Here is a 17844-nt window from a genome sequence, read left to right on the forward strand (position 1 = left end):
AGATGATGTTTCCCTGTCACAGGTAACTTTAAAGGTCAAATGAGGAAGTGATGGGATGGTTAGTAGTGTACCCTAAGGTTGGAGCAAAACAAATCAGCACTGTGGAACAGGAAGTGGTAGATTCCTATTTTGAGATAATGCCCTGCCCTGCCCAGTATTGCCCTGTCTAAACAAGCACTGTGAAGGTTACAACTTACCTGCTGTATCTGCAGTCCAATGCTGATGAGTGTGAATAGGGAAGTTGGTACTTTGATAAGCATTCATCTCAGACTGAATTTTTTTAAACACATTTTGCTGAGCGAGAAGTGATAGAAATCATAATATAATATAAATTATACTATAAAATGTAATTATATTCTAAATTGGCAGAACGACACTATGTTGCGGAAGATGGAGGCCGGCACTATAGATCTGTTTACTTAGAGGATGCTGCCGTGCCATTTAAGGGCACCATTGCCAGGATCGCGGTTTTGTGTGACAGGGCATTGGCAAACTCATAATGATGGCATGAAATATTCATGCATGGCATGCCCTCATTTACCCTCTGACCACCTCTGCTCTTGCTGCAGACTCACCTGTTCTGCAACATTCAGCTGCGTGCCCACGTGAAGTAAACACACTCACAGGGTTGCCAGATGAGGCTGATGATTTCCAGCCCAAAAAAAAGCTTAACAAAAAAAAAAAAGAAAAACGCCTGGAAGCACTAAATCCCGCCCAATTTTATTGATTTCTACGGTCAAAAATATTGGGCGGTTTTTCCTGCAAACTGTCATTTTTACCCGCAGACGACCAACCTAAGCAGCCCAATTGGGCAGGAAACCGTCCTATCTGGCAACACTGCACACAAAAGGAGATAGAGAGGTGAGAGATGTGGCTAATCAGGATTCCTGTGCAGATCTTCTTCCTCTTGTGTCCTGAGCAGCAATGGGCCACCGTAGCAAGGACAGTACAGACAGGAAGGACAAGACAGAAAATACACCTGTGAATTTTGTTTAAATCATTATTGTGCTATTGGTTTAATGAAGGAATTACTTTTAGTTAGATAGTGCTCCAAATGAAACTGCCTTGAGCGGGAGAATGTTTGAGATGCAGATGCAGCCCGTGTCTCCTCCTGTTAGTCCACAAGCAGCCTACTGTTCATCTGACCTGTGGCCTACCAGACATACAGTAGCCTAGACACTTGTAGATACCACTTGTTTGGCAACACATTAGTCAAGAAATGTAACTGTCTTTTTTAAAATCAAGAATGAGTGGTGAGTATAACAAGCTATATTTTCAGACATGTTATATGTGCTTCTGTTCTTAGTGTTGAGGTGAGCACATCCCTTGATCTTGTGCACAGATAAAGGCCTATGACTGACAACAGTGAGTGCGTATACATGCAGTTCAGTATCCCGAATATGATCGGGATTTTAAGTATTCTGAATTTGCGCTGGAGCATATAAACACTTCAGAATAAGCCCTTATTCGGGATACTGAGAAATTGGGATATGCTAGGTGGAGCATTCCGAAAGAAGCCGGGATACTGACGCATGTTAACACCTCATCCCGAATACAGGGGCTTCCCATAGAACGCTGTTGCTGGTATCCAGGCTACACACATTTGAAGAGAATCCTATAACGGGCAAGAATGTTGACTGGGATATAATGTTCTGTGGTCATGTAAACACTCTATCCCGAATATGATCTTAACCGGGATAAGCCTCATATTCGGGATGCTGAACTGCATGTATACGCACTCATGGTAGACAAGAGATCCTCATATGAAAGTAATGGCTTGGGGCAGCTACTGTGCTCTACTTACTGTACTACTGTGATACATAGGCCTACAGTACATCATCTGATCTTATTTGACTGACATCACTGGAAACCAACTTCAGATTAGTATGTCCACACAGGTCAATCCCATGTTCCTGGATGCAGAGCTGTCCTCCCCTTCTACTAACACTTAATTACTGAATTTCACTCTGACAAAGTACATGTATATCTAATCTAATTATATTATATTATATTAGATATAGTTCATATTATGTGGATTTTCAATAATGTACTGCAGCTTTGTTGACTAAAGAGCTCAATGTTATTAAACAACAGAGCACACCCAACAAAATCCAGTCTATAGGGGCATATGTGAATTTGGCCACAGCCCAAGTGCATATATGTACATACTGTCTGAAGCCTTAAGTTGAGTTATAAAAACACACAATGGAAAGATGTTATGAACAACAATTTACTAGGCGTCAATAACATTAAATTGAAAATGAAATAATAACTTTATATAACACATTAACATGCACATTTCATTCATAAACTGAAGAGCTCATTGTGATTACACAGCACAGCCAACACAAGTCAGTCTATGCTTTTAGCCCATCACACACACATCACAAGTGAGCAAGGGGACTGCCCAATAAGCAGTCCCATGGACCAGTGTGGACAGTACCATAGTACCTCAGTCACAGTGGATGGAGGTGAGCACTCATTTCCCATGATGCACAGAGCCAAGACACCTCCCATGAGCCTTTGCAGGGCTGTCACCATCTGCCAACGAGGTCTGGGCTGGCCATAAATCACGATGACACACTAGCATAGTGATGCTGAAAAGGATGAACTGCCTTAAATGTTGCTTCAGATTACATAAGACTATATATACTGTATATACTATACTCATGAGAAAGGGGTTTGATTGTTGCAACTCTGTTTGCTGAAGAAATACCTTTGAGGCAGGTACATCATTATGAAACTTCTTTTTTGCTCACTTTTGCCTTTGAGCTATATACATAATTAATGGTTGTATTAACAGGAAGGAAGGTCAACAATGGTAGACCATCTAATGGTGTGCATTATAGATTTGACACAATTTACAATGTTAACAGTTATCACTTCAGTAATGTGGAGGGACATATTAATAATGTAGGAATGTGTGTTCTATGTCTATGGTCTCCCTTTATATGAACAAACAGAGTAGTTAGAATAGTTATATTGTAATATAAAATCCAAAGCAGCAAGACATAAAAAAACATTCAATTATTGACAATCATTCAAAGGAAAAATGCCATTCGTGTTCAAACATTAATTTTGGCGCAACCTAGTGGTAATTTGTCTCTGGCTTGAAAGTTGTACTGCAGTGTCTGTTGAATGAATGAACAGACATCATACTTTAAGTACATACAACAAAGGTAAGTTTCTACAACTTATTTTCATCTAGTTGGGCCACAACCATTCTGCAATGTTAAAATGTATAGATAAATAGTACAGTTTCTCCCTTCTCAGTTAAGCAGCACAGTAAAGCAGAGTCAGATCATGTCAAGATTATTTTATTAGATGTCAGTGCCAAACATAACACTTTGTATCACATCTTTAAGTAATGCATCATGCTGTGTTTACAAAATGTCACAGAATGGCAAGATAAGACCATGTTGCAGTTTTAAGAGATGATGCAGATAAAGGCATAATGTATAAATCAGTGCTTTTATAAAATTACATAATAAGAAAAAATGCTTACAGTTATACTTGTGAAACTAACAAATCAAGCAATTCAAGGAATGTTTTAGTGACAAAAAAACAGTGCAGTCATAGTTTAAGTGCTTGAAGTTTGAAATGAAGTGCTTGTAAATTCTTAATAAATGAAATAAAAACATTTTAAAAAACAATGTTTTCAAAGCCTTTTCAACCAGAGTTCAATACAGTGCCGAATCCTGAAGGGAGGCAAGGGAATGTGGCTGTTTCAATAGCAGTAACATGTTTGACAAGTCAAGTCAAAGTCAATTGAAAAAGACAAATGAAAACAAAAACACAGACCATCACAACAGAAGAACAATATATAATGTTAAAGTGCAACTCGAAAAATGAACAGACAAAACATACGGCTAGCTTGTTATACAGTCCCAGGAAAAAGTTTGTACACCCTTTGAAATTTCTTACATTTCAGTCAAAATTTATCATAAAACATGGTCTGACCTTCCCGGAAATCTCAAGAAGGAACAATCAGAGTCTGCTTTAACTAATTCCACACAAACATTTACATGTTATCATATTTTTATTGATCATAAGGCTATAACATTCACAGGACAGCAAGGCATAAGTAAGTACACCCTTGCATTAAATAGGTTTTAACCCTCAGTTAGTTGCAATATCCTCAACCAGACTTGTCCTGTAGTTGCAGATCAGATTAACAAAACAATCTGTTTGTATCTTGTCTCCCTCTTCTTTAGAGAACTGCCTCTCGTCAGCAAGGTTTCTGGGATGTCTGGAGTGCATAGCTTTATTGACTTCATGCCATATAATCTCAATTGTTTTTAGTCAGGGCTTTGACTGGACTATTCCAGAATGTGTATTTCATTGTTATGAAGCCATTCTAATGTCGATTTGCTTCTAAAGTATGGGTTTTTGTCACATTTCAGCACCCATCCTCTTATGTGCTTCAACTGTGTGACAGACTTCCTCACGTTTTTTTCTGTAAAATATCACAATAAACTTGAGTTCATTGATCCACTGATAATAGCAAACTTTCAAAGGCCTGAGGCAGCAAGGTAGCCGCATATAATGATGCTCCCGCCACCATACTCAGAAGTGGAGATGTAACCAAGAATAACTAAAAATGGGGTTAATTCTGCCAATCTAAAATTAATGGGGTTTCTGTCCAAAAAAATATTGCTGCACCTTTGAGGTTTGCGAAAAAGCATTTATATGCTTCATAAAATTACTGCTAAATATTCTGCAGACCAACGTTGAAACCAAAGTTGAATTTTTCAGGGGAACACATAGTATCATGTTTGGAGGAGAACTGGAGAACCACACCTTCACCAAAACATCATCTCCACCTTTGAGTATGGTGGCGGGAGCATCATTATATGCGGCTACCTTGGTGCCTCAGGCCCTTGTCAGTTTGCTATTATCAGTGGAACAATGAACTCAGAAGTTTATTGAGATATTTTACAGAAAAAATGTGAGGTAGTCTGTCACACAGTTGAGGCACACAAGAGGATGAGTGCTGAAATGGGACAACAACCCATACTTTAGAGGCAATTGACTTTTGAATTGCTTCATAACAATGAAATACACATTCTGGAATAGCCCAGTCAAAGCTCTGACAAAAAAACATTTGAGATGATATGGCATGAAGTCAAGAAAGCTACTCACTCCAGATATCCCAGAAACCTTGCTGAAGAAGGGCAGTTTTCTAAAGAAGAGGGAGTCAAGATACATCCAGATTGTTTTGTTAATCTGATCTGCAACTACAGGAAACATCTGGTTGAGGTTATTGCGACAAACTTCGGGTTAAAACCTATTGAATGCAAGGGTGTACTTACTTATGCCTTTCTGTCCTGTGAATGTTTACATCTTAAGGCCAATGAAAATATGCAAACTTGTAAATGTTTGGGTTGAATTAGTTAAAGCAGACTCTGGTTGTTCCTTCTTGTGATTTCCGGGAAGATCAGACCATGCTTTATGACCAATTTTGACAGAAATGTAAGAAATTTCAAAGGGTGTACAAACTTTTTCCTGGGACTGTATGTTGATTTGAACAATTGTGTTTAAGTGTAACAAATCTGAAGTAAAGTTATAAAAACATCAAAGAAAAGATGTAAGAACATTTCTGGTGGTTCCTTAATGTATCATGGTGTATGGACATTTGGTGTAATAAGAAATTAGTAAAATAATGGAGTGAAAACATAAAGCATTACAGCTTATATACGATTTGCTTGAAAATATGAAAGAAAAGGATTTTAACATAATGCCTTAATACTTTTAAGCAGCACACTCCAGTGCATACAGTACAGTACGGTAACTTGAAGTGAGGCAAGGGAATGACACTGTGTCAATAGCAGTAACTTGCTTGACACCTCAATTCAAAGCAGAATGGAAAAGACAAATAAAATGGAACAGAATGGAAAAGATAAATGAAAACGAAAACATAGACCATCCCAACAGAGGTACAATAGTATATCACGTAAAAGTGCTACTGGTAAAACAAATCATACTGCTAGCTTGTTGCATGTTGATTTTTACTTAACCCAGGTGTGTATAAATGTAAATATGTAAATAAAAGTCTGAGGTCAAGTTATAGAGAAAAAAAAAATAATGAACAACTATTTACCAGATGTAAAGAACATTTCTGGTGGTTCCTAAATATATCATGGCATATGGATTTGACGTAATAAGAAATGAATACTAAAATGGAGTGAAAAAACTGAAAGCATTACTGCTTGTACAAGATTTGTTTGAAAACATGACAGAAAGACTTAAACATAATGCATTCAAATAGTTGTAAGCAGCACTACCCAGTATAGTAAATTAACTTGAAGTGAGGCAAGGGAATGAGGCCGTTTCAATTGCAGTTATATCGTTGACAAGTCAAGCCATAGTGAAATGGAAAAGACAAATGAAAACAATAACACAGACCATCATAACAAAAGTACAAAGTATTACTTTTAAGTGTTACTGCAAAACCAAATCTTATTGTTACATGTAGATTTCAGTACTTGACATGTGCTAAAATTGAGTAAAAATGGAAAGCTCCACAGCTTGGACAAGATTTGACTGCAGGAAAAATCAGACTACTACAACTTGCAAGTACTAGAAAGCCTTTCCCGTCCCTAGATTCATCCCCTTTTGATGATATATTGTATACTGACTTTGTGAGTGTTGGTTGTGAATGTGCGTCATGTTTTGTGATATGCGGTTGGCAGTTCTCTCTCAATAGCGTTGGGATACACATCTACCACCATGCCAAATCACTTCTTGAATGTCAAAAGCGACAGGACCCTTCATGGTGAATCCGATGTAGAACGTCACTGGCTTTTGCTCTTTCCCTTTCAGATGGGTCAGGTACTGGGGGAGGACCTCGACTTTCACGCTTGGGTTACAGGTGTCTGCCAAAATGAAATTCCTCTGAACTACTCCTTGGACCCTCTGTAGATTCCTTCTGACACTTTCCTCCCTCCATATTTGTCCATTGTTGAAATACTCAGGGCTCCAATTCTTGGAAAGGTGTCCATGGCTGACCAAGCGGCCATAGCCAGGCTTTTGGCCTAAGTAGAAGTGGACGGCAGGTTTTTTTCCATGCTCCATCGATTGCATTTCATTTGAGAATGTGCTCTTCAGTTGTGACAAGTAGGTTCCCAACTTCTGTGAAAGTTTGTCACAGAACAATGGGTTGTTCTCCGGCCACAGGACAACTGAAGCAATGAAGTGCACTGCTAAAGTGTCTGCGTGTGGGACCTGCGAGGATAGAACTTGGCTAAGTATTTGAAGAAGTTCCATGTATTTGAGAATATGCTTAGACTGTGGCCACACACACGCAAGCACTACACTGGCATAAATGTAGTTGACAGCATCTCTCAAGTTAGCGTAGTTGTGTGTGTACAGATACATATACCGCTGAACAATGTTCTCCAAAGGCTGAGGGTTATTCGCTGAGAGATATTCCAGAATTCCAGAATGGGTATCTGCTTTGTTCATTTCCAGGAACTGCCTGCACTTGAACACGGTTGGTATGTTTTTGTTCATCATCAACTCATGGGGATCTGTTTTGCAAAAAAGGTCCACATATTTGTGGAAACTCTTCAAGAGTTCCTTCCTTGTTCGCTCTTCTCTTACATCCTTCTGTGAGAAAAATGGCTGGAGGTTGATGAAAAAACTGTCAAGGAAATCAAATTGCCTCCTCATGTTGTCCTTAATGTTCTTCAGAAATGATTCAAAGTTCTGTAGGACATGGTAGTAAGATGCATGCTTATGTTTCATGGGATCAGTTTGCATAATGTTTTGAATCGTTAACTGGCCTGACAGAAAATGGCTTAGTATGGCTCGCCTTACTTTGTCAAGGGAAAACACTGGAATTTTCTCAAGGATTTCAATAATCATCACTGCCACCTGAATTTCTCCATGACGGCCACTACAGTTGTAGGGACTGTAGTCTTTCCTGATTTGAGATCTCAGGGCAACTTCTTTCTTGGCAATAACTTGAGTGTCTTTGAAAGCTTCTGAGGCAGAGATGGCCATGTGAAGGTAGTCTCTCAGCTGTTCAGGTTTAATGGGATCATCTGAATTTGACTCAGTGGCATTCCTCAGTTCATGCTTGATGACTTGTGCAGAAGTGTCTGCAATGTATGAGCTGTCTCTGTCAAGATCTTTTGCCTTTCGTGCCCAGTCCTTTGCTTCCCTGAAATCCCTTTTCTTCAGGCAGTGGTATCGGGCAAGTAATTGAGAGACAATTGCATCCTTTTCGAAGCGCTTTGCTGCATTGTACAGGACTGTCTCTTCAGAACCTGGTGTATCCTTGATAATAGCCTGAAGAAGTGGAGAGAACCTTGAATCTTCAGCCTCTGTCGTGTGATTTCTTCGAACCAGCATGGCACGGACATCTTGAAGAAGTTTGTCTTTTCCTTGAACACAATCATAAAACTTCTCTGTGGTCAACAGAAGGTTGGTGATCTCTGCTTTTGATATGTTGTGGTTGATAGTCAACTCTTCTAAACAATGCTCAGCCATGCTTCGATGAATTATTTTCACAGCTTCAAAAACCACCTTGTCTCGGACGGGGTAACGAGTCACAAGTGTGGAAAATTTTCCAAAACCATCTAGTACTTTAGATGATTCAGGCCTCTCCTTTGTTTGAAGACCTAGAAAAGCTTCACACAGAGAGACAGAAAGGGATGCATTTTTGCAGTAGAAGAGCAGAAGAACCATCACAGCAATGAGCTGTGCTTCCTTATGGTTGATGTTGAAGCTTTTCAGGGTGTTTTTAGCGACTCCTTTGATGTACTCTGGTGAGAAGTTCTTCTTTAAGATCATGAAACCATAGAAAGTGTCAGCATTCTTATAGATCTTTTCTATTTCCTCAAGCTTCTTTTGGAAGAGTTTTTGTTCATTCTCAGATAACTCATTCCCAATGAAGACAGTGTTTGAGGCCATGTCATACTGATCCCAGAATTCAGTTCTCATGCAATTAAGGATAATTACTTGGGCACTGTTAGCAGCACTGGTCTTTGGACATGCTTTACCAATGCTCTGCTGAAGGCTGTACACAGCATCCCTTTCTTCAAAATCATCGACCATCAGTAACACGGGGGTCCTGGTAGCTGGCTCTGCTGTTTCATAGGTCAACAGCTGCACCACCTGCTTGGCAACTTCATCTGGATCTGCTGCTCTGTCCTTTAGAACAACACAGCGGAACTTGTCCTTCTGTGTCCACAAAATGTGCATTGCCAGAGAGGTGCCACCACAGCCTGGGAGATGCATGATATTGAACAGTACACAAGGGCTTGTCAACGAGCACAGATCTGGAATGATGGTGCCTGTTATGTAATCAAATTTGTCCCGTTTGATGAAGGGTGTAGACCCAGGTTCCTCAGAGAAGTAGAAGTTCCACCATGATACCTTCCCGCCTTTGTAAAAACTCTCCTGAATTGAAAGCTTGTCTTCATTGCCACCCTCACACTGATTGACGCAAAGTATGTCCAAGGTGTCTAAACAGCCCTCCATTTTCTTTGTTAACAGAACTTTACTGCCTCCACCACAGGTTAAAAACCTGCTTGAGCGTCTGTTGGCAGACCACAGACTAAGAACAGTGCCGTTAATTTCAGCAAAACTGAGATCAGAAATGCATCTGTCTTCGATGTCTTCTCCATATCGAGCTTCGATGAGCTGCTTCCAAGAAATAAAAGAACGACTATTCTCACAGATACACAGGATTTGGTCTAGCCCTCTAAGCTCTTGTCGGAATGTATTAAATGTCTCCAGTAAGGGGTCTTTACTATCAGTGACATCTGAGAGCAGTAGGAATATGACAAGGAATCTTCTAGGGGGTAGGACTTCCCCTCGACACAAAAAAGAGACTACATCTCGAACTGAGGCACCCTTCTCTGTTGACCAGGAACTCATGTCTGAAGGCTCCTCTTTGTTTATTCCACCATTGCAAAATATCCAACTGGTGATTCTGGTAAGTTTCAGCTTGCTTGCAATGTCCTCGACTGCTTCAGTGATTCTGTACTGTGCTGGAGAATGGGCGTTTGTGTTTTGGTCTTGAAAGAAATTCTTTAACCCTTTTTGTGAAGACTCTGGGTCAAAGTCCAAGACTGCAGTAAGGTTCATGTCTTGAAGAAAACTCAAAGAGTCAAGTTGGACTGGGTGTGATTTATTGGTTACAAGGATGTACCTTTCAAAACGGGACTTGTCCAAAGAATGGGATCCGCCAGTTATCATTTCACATAATTGGGAACCCTGGACGCTGTTTCTGACAACAGCAAGGTGTTTTGCCTCAGCTTCTTTTCTTTGCTTGGCCAGGTTCTCCAAATTGTGTGTGTATCTGTTGTACTGTTCCAGAGGCTTGAACTGAGTGTTTGGCAGAAGCAGATCTTTGGTGCTGCTGTTGTCTCGGATGTAGAAAGACTTGCACTCCTTTGCATCTTCCTTGTGATCCTTGCCTTTACTTCTCCGTGACTTGCGTTTGTCCACACTGTAGACATGGTAGAGGTTCTCTGCACAGACAGAAAATGTTGGTTCTATATCCACTTCCACAACATAAGTTTCTGATGAGGTTGTGTCAGGCTGAAGGACTTCAACAAACCGAGGTGGCTTGATGCATTTCTTTGCTGCATCCACATGTTTGTGTTCAAAGTGACCATCAATCATGTAATGTAAGGCTGTACCAAATGACTCTTTATCTTCTACACTAAACCCCAGAATCTGACCATGTTTAAAGCCGTCCTGCTGGTCTCCTACACCAAAGTGAATGGTCCCATTTGTGCGGCTGTTCATACAAGCTGCAGCAAAACGCTTGACTTCCTTTGTGAATTTTTCCATTTGTTCCTCCTGTGGTCTCTTGGCTGCATTAATGAATGATTTAAACTCGTGACATGGCTCAATCAAATCCAGTGCCCCTGACTCTGGTATGTCAAGACAGCTGTTAATTCTGTATCTGTAAGCTTCATGGAATCGATTGAAAGGGTAAGGCTTACATGGACCTCCTGCTTGAACCTCTGGATCATTCAGCAGGTCTGCTTTCATTTTCACAAGCTCATCCCTTTTGTGAATAATCAGTTTTGCATGACCCAATGGAATACCTGCATCGATCAAATCAGACTTCTCTAAAAGCAAAAGACTCTCTCCGTTAACTTTTTGCTGTTGCAATATATTAGCAGATTCTTCATCTATGATTTTCAGGTCAAGAGTCCACCTTCTGACATGTTCTGTAGACCAGCTCTTGATGTCTGCGGGACGTTGTGCTCCATCACCCTGAAAACACAATGATATCAAATGTCAAGATTTGAACGTGGACCTCCTACGTGGACTAATTTTGTCTTCTCCCTGTGTTTGTACGTATGTATTGTTCATCTTCTGCCTTAATTATTACTTTCTTTCTCTGTGTTACTCATGTTTTATCTACTCTGTTGTTGTTTTATTCATGCGAGTCGTTGCATTGTTTTTAACCTTTCATATATCCGATATACTTTTTATTTTATGTGAAGCACATTGTGTATGAAATTCACATTAATCTTGGATATTGTATGATGATGGTCCATTGGTATGCCGGCACGAGTTATGTTGACATCACCCCTACGTTCTATGACGGAATATGCACTGTCTAGGTGGTGGGCTATGGCCTTGGTGCGGAGAGGTGTCACATGCTCCTAAAGAATGTTGTTATGATGTCCTTTCATTCAAAATACAAGTATGAGGATGCAACCAGCGCAAGCTAGTGGGGACGGTGACAAGTGACCTGTTGGACATAGGAACATTGTCTCCAAGGACACGTGGTACTGTGCAAGGCAGAGGAGCAGAGGCACGTGAACACGTGAAGGACGACTGGAAGTGTGTATGTGTGCGCATGTATAACCCTAACATCTTTGGCCCTTTTCTACAACCAGGACGAATGGACCGGCGACTCATATTCTATGTGGCAATGTGTGTGTCTGTGTGTATGAGTGTGTTTGTACATGGCCATCCCGGGATGCGGAAAGAAGACTGGGCCTGTGTGGTATGGATGGGTGTTTGTCAATGTCGTGGCATGCATGGACATGTATGGACATGTGAGTGTTAAACTAATGACCAACAGGTAATGACGTGTAGACCTTGGGATGTGCGTGACAAGTTAAGAAGATCCGGATGATTCCAGTTGCACATACAGAGACTATTTTGTTAACATATTTTAGTGAAAGTATGGGTAACACTTTATTTTAGGGATACATCTATTAGCACTAATACATACAATGTTAATGTCTACATAAGTACCTTGTAAGGCATGTACTAAGCAAACGCTAAGTCCTATGTCCTTACTAAGGTTAAATTGGTAATAAATCCCTTATTGTGCATGAACAAGACATTTGCGAATACATGCCTAACAAATGTTTGATTTTGCTTTGTACATGCCTTACAAGTTACTTATACAGGGACATTGTATGTATTAGTGCTAATAGATGTATCCCTAAAATAAAGTGTTACCCATACTTTCACTAAAATATGTTAACAAAATAGTAAGTATGTTACTATATAATCATTGGGTTCAGGGAAATCCCGGGTTCATCTTTGTTAGGGTGAACCCGGGGCTCTGGGTTCTAAGTACAACCCAGGGGTGAATTTCTCAAAACCAAAGTTGCTTACTACATTAGCTACTTCGTTGCTTTCAATGCATTTTCCCATTGCCAACTACCGAAGTTGCTAACAGGCTAACAACTTCCCTTTTGAGAAACTCACCCCAGATCTCTGTACTGTATTTTGGCTTCTGTATTTTATGCTTTATTCACTCTGTATTCAATTAGTAATTTGTATGTATTAGATCAACAAATAATCTTTTAATTTGGACTGAATTTCAAATTGTCGGCTCTACTCCTCTGGGTGCCTCTGGATGCAGCTGACACGGTGGTAGGGTAGCTGGAAATCTAACAGTAAGCAGTTTGACTTAGCCTCGCGAGCCATCCTACGTACTTCCGCCAAAGGATTGGCTCCACTACTGTAGTCTGGCCGTGCTTCTCTGTGGAGTGCCTGGAGCAGTAGAATTTTGATCGCAACGCCCCCCCCCCCCCCAGAAAACAGACAATAATCGAATATGCCCCCCACGTGGGGGCGAAAGGGGAAGGATGCTCGTGACAATGACGTACACATCTGCACCAGAGCCATTGGTCTGCGCTATGTTGTTGTTGAGTAACTGCCAGCGATTGGGTGAGAGGTGTCCAATAATTTCAAACCATAACTGAGTGCAAACTTCCTGCTTCCTACAATTGCTTCAGAGCAAACAAATGCCAGACCATAAATACGAAATGAAATGGTAGTATTATGGGATGGTCAGGACCAGGCTAAGTTTGACTGGCATAGCAGCCAGATTCCTGAATGGAAACACAAACACATCTAGCCTACTGACCATGTGGTTGACTGATGACTTTGCATGAGAAACAACCACATGAGTATGTTTTTTTGTCTGATCAGAATGCATGTTTTCATTGTAATTCCCAATTTTATTTGTCAAACAAATTACAATTAGTATTATATGAAACACAAAGTCCTTGTGCAGCTAAGCAGAGTGCCTGGGAGATTCTGTCATAGGATAACCTGATATTCCTTTTCTATGGCAAATAAATAAACTGTTGTATTATTTAAAATCACAGAGATTATTTTATTCCTGCTTTTATCCTTTTGTCATGACTTTATAGGGACACTAGTGGACACCTTTTCACTTTTTGACTTTGGCTGCTCTATACCATTCAGCTATGCCACTAATTACCACTAAGTACCACTTTGTTCTTTGTAGCCAGGCCGCACCTTCCTAGTGACGCAACACCTTCAGCGTTGCTGCCAGGCCCAGGAGCAACACAAATATCGTTTCTGAGCTCTTTGGCTAAATGTAAGTGTGTGCTGTAGTTAACATATATGCAATGACGTGTGTAATGGCTTGCCTATTCTGTGTTTTATTCTTGTAAAGTCTTATGTGTGTTTTTCTATGTGTGTATGCTACAGGACACCTTAACTTTCCTCGGGATCATAAATGATACTCCACTCTCTACTCTACTTTTTTGTGAAGCACAATGAATACTCTCTGTGTAGGCCTATATCTGTATGTGTACTGCATCTGTGCTATACAAACAAAATTGCCTTGCCTAAGAGCTTGCAATACATTTAAAAACAATAACCATATGTTTCCTTTAAAAAATAAAATAAATACAATACAATAAAGGCCAATATTGTACCTCTGCCTTCAATTCAGCCATCCTGGAATGTCCTCCTGATCCTATAACTGAAATGGGGATACAAAATTAGAATTAGAGAATTATACATTTTAGAAAATGAATGCATAGCTTTTGTATATCATGTAGAGGAGAACGGGTTTGGTTGTCACAAGTTATGGTTGTCACACTTGTCATATCTCAGCCTCTGAAGGTCGCTGATCAAAACCGTTGACACAGAAATGTTTGAAATTAGTGTCACAGGACCACAGAACCATAATATCCTTGAGGTGAGACAACATAATGTGTTTTTCACATGAAAATGAAACATTTTTAGAAGTGTAATGTTATGTAATGTTCTTCTCACGCATGGCACTATGGGCTGACATCAAAATCAGCATGGCCATTTGAAAGTATAAAGGGTAAGCTACAATATTGGTGCATTTTTTCTTATCGGAAAATGTCGGAAGTAGCTTGAAAAAGAGTGAAACATGTCAGTCGGTTTTGGTTGTCACACTGCTACCGGGTTTTGGTTGTCACACTGCTACCGGGTTTGGTTGTCACAATACATTCCATTGCCTGTGCTGTTAGCATTAGCATGACGTGTTTCACATTCAGTTGTGAGTGAAATACAATACACCTGCATTTTTTTAAAAAAGATATTTTTATGGGCTTTTTGGGCCTTTATTTCTATAGGACAGTGAAGGTGCGACAGGAAGTGAGTGTGGAGAGAGATGGGGTAGGGTTGGGAAATTACCCCATCTGGACTCGAACCGGGGTGCCCATGGGCATGCAAGCCCAAGTGTGGGGGGCTTAGCGCGCTGCGCCACAGCGCCCCCTACACCTGCATCTATAAAGTTCTAAAGAGTGTAAAAAGTAGCAAACGGACCATTTGTGATGATTCTGTATGCATGAGCTATGTTTAGATTCACATTTCATTGAAATTAGAAATGTTGTATAATTTTTAGTTTGTGTTAAAATTTTCATTTCCCCCCATTAGAATAACATTGTGACAACCAACCCCATAGGGTGTGACAACCAACCCCGCAACAGGGATGGTTGTCACATTTGCGCAAGGTGCCTTTGAGAGTCCAAATCTTTTGAAGAGAATGGATTCCATGGAATCTAAAACTATAGCCTACAAATGTACTTGATGCATCGAACCCGTATCGAAATGGTTTTTGCGATAAACTGAAATCAGATTTAAAGGGACACTGTGCAGGAAATGGCCAGAAAAGGTACTGCAACTATGCTGCTCATTGAAACTGGGCTGCATATTGCCAAATTTGATCTTTACATGGAAGTTTACTAAGTAATAAACAAATATTTTCTAGTATGCTCCAAGTAGAGTCATTTTTGCAGCAAAAAATGGCTATTTTGGGAAATTCTAAATGGCAGACCATTTTCCCACTTTTCATGTATGAAAAGTGCAATTTTTCCAGTCATAATGAATACTTAAAATTTGATGGTGGTGGTAAGTATTCATGAAAAATGTAACATTAGTGAATGGGCAGCATGAATTCTGGAAATAAACAACTACAAATCTCACACAGTGTCCCTTTAAGTAAAAAGTGTGACAACCCACCCCAGTCTCCCCTATAGTTAAAAGTGAAAGTGAAAGCCCATTGGGAAACTCCAACTCCCATTATCATTGTGACACAGCACTCCACAGCACACAAGTGAACACTGCACACAACGAAATTGCATTTATGCCTCACCCGTGCAAGGGGGCAGCACTCAGTGGCGCCCCATGAGGAGCCCTCAGTGGCGCCCCATGGGGAGCAGTGCGGTGGGACGGTACCATGCTCAGGGTACTTCAGTCATGGAGGAGGATGGGGGAGAGCACTGGTTGATTACTCCCCCCACCAACCTGGCGGGTCGGGAGTCGAACCGGCAACCTCTGGGATGCAAGTCTGACGCCCTAACCGCTCACCCATGACTGCCCGTTGTGATGCCAGTGTGGCCATGTAGCCTACATTTTCCACTTAAATAGACCATTCAGTCTGATGAATGTTGTCCATTAAACCATAGCCTAGTCAATTACACTAGTTCCTCGTTGCTCAACTCACCCGCTGTAATCTGGCTTGGCACAGGCGTTGCATTATTTCCTTCCTTTTAAGCTGAAGCCCTGCTGAGGGGGAAAACACGTTCACACTGTCATTATTACAGAATTGTGGTTATAGGCTTGCAGGCTTGGTCACTCAATTAAGGCCAGGGCCGGTCCTAGTTCATTTGATGCCCTAGGTGAGCACCCCCCGTCCTTTTGTGCATTTAGACATGATCGTCCACGACCAGGGCCGCTGACAGTTTTGCTTGGGCCCAGGAAAAAGTCCTCTGAAAGGGCCTCCCACCATTGAGAGTATATAGAAGTCAATGCGTCCACCCAATCAGCGGCGTCGAACAGGGGGGGAAAACCCTGACTCAGTCTTAGGGCCCAGACCACCTGGGGGGCCCACCGGGGGCCCTCCAATGGAAAATAATTTTCTTCTTTCCTTTTTTTTAAATAAAACATTATTTTAAAAATAATGTCAATACATGTTGGCAATTTAGCCTATGTAATTCCAATGTTCTCTGGAAATACATCTGTTGAATTGGATATACTAGCCTGCAAATAGGCTATATTCTATATCGGACACCCCCATTATCACGCATTGGTTCAGTCCGCCCGCTCGCGGACTTTTGATATATGCGGAATTAACACTCACTCACTTCAATATTAGGTTATGCATTAAACGCAGCTGCCGGTTAGCAATGAACGACATCTAAAACACCAGGCTTTCACAAAAAAGAATAGAAAGGCAAGAGAGACAGGGTAAACACAATGAAAGCAACTGCAGCTGATTTCTTGCAAAAAAGGTGAGCCAAAATGTCAAAATTGCAGCCTAGCCTAGGATTACTGGTTAAGCCTATCCCATTCCCATTCCGTGTGGCCTTCTGTGATAGCCGAAGTCAAATGAAAAAAAATCTAATTTTGTTGAGATCTCATCATTGTGATATAACCCATAGCCTACGTGTCTTTGATATAGGCTAAGTGTCCCAAAAGACCAACATGGGTCGATGTTGGTTCAAGCTATTTGTAAAATGAATCCCACTCAATTTCAGAAAATTTCACGGACGTGAAAGATGACCCCTGTCGCAGCAGGTGCAAATGGTGTGAACTTGAGAGAAGGTGAGCCTATTTTAGCTAATATCCTAGTCTTGAATAAAAGCAGTTTCTCAACCGGGTGCAATGCTGCCCGCCCTGGTCATCAAATTTGCAGATTGACTTTGTCCTCGTAACGATATGAATATTAATCGACGTCATGTTCATCAGTTGCCAATGTCAAGGTGGCGGTGCGAACAGCTGTCAGTCTTGAACTTTCATTCTGCTTTTATTTTGCGGTCTCAACACTCTAAATAGGAAAGCTCTGGTTACATGTCTCTGACCATCTGACAACGCCCGTTATAGCTGAAGTGTGGTAAAATATTTTTTAAGAGATTTTGACGGGGCACCAGTCTGCGTTTTGAATGCTGCTGACGCCATTCTATCTTCGCAAAGCGGTTTGCAAAGCGGTCACAAGAAAAGACTCCGTGCTGAGCAGGTAGCCTATCTGCATTGAGTGCTCATGAAAATTACTACAAGGTAGGCTACTGTGAAATAGTTCCTGGCCAATTTAATTCAGAAATTATATGCAGTAGCCTAATA

General features: G+C 40.8%; 1 protein-coding gene across 1 annotated transcript; it reads right to left on the reverse strand.

Annotated features, from left to right (window-relative positions):
• Positions 1-5527: 5527 nt before the first annotated feature.
• LOC134460644 (sterile alpha motif domain-containing protein 9-like) lies at positions 5528-16310 on the reverse strand. The gene is made up of 3 exons (XM_063213001.1): positions 16229-16310; positions 14184-14230; positions 5528-11238 (listed from the first exon to the last, which is right to left on the reverse strand). The coding sequence occupies exons 2-3, from the start codon at positions 14202-14204 to the stop codon at positions 6700-6702; spliced, it is 4560 nt and encodes a 1519-aa protein (XP_063069071.1). The 5' UTR covers positions 14205-14230; positions 16229-16310; the 3' UTR covers positions 5528-6699.
• Positions 16311-17844: the final 1534 nt, after the last annotated feature.

This window comes from Engraulis encrasicolus, chromosome 13, assembly GCF_034702125.1.
Source record: "Engraulis encrasicolus isolate BLACKSEA-1 chromosome 13, IST_EnEncr_1.0, whole genome shotgun sequence".
In the NCBI taxonomy this organism is placed as follows: domain Eukaryota; kingdom Metazoa; phylum Chordata; class Actinopteri; order Clupeiformes; family Engraulidae; genus Engraulis; species Engraulis encrasicolus.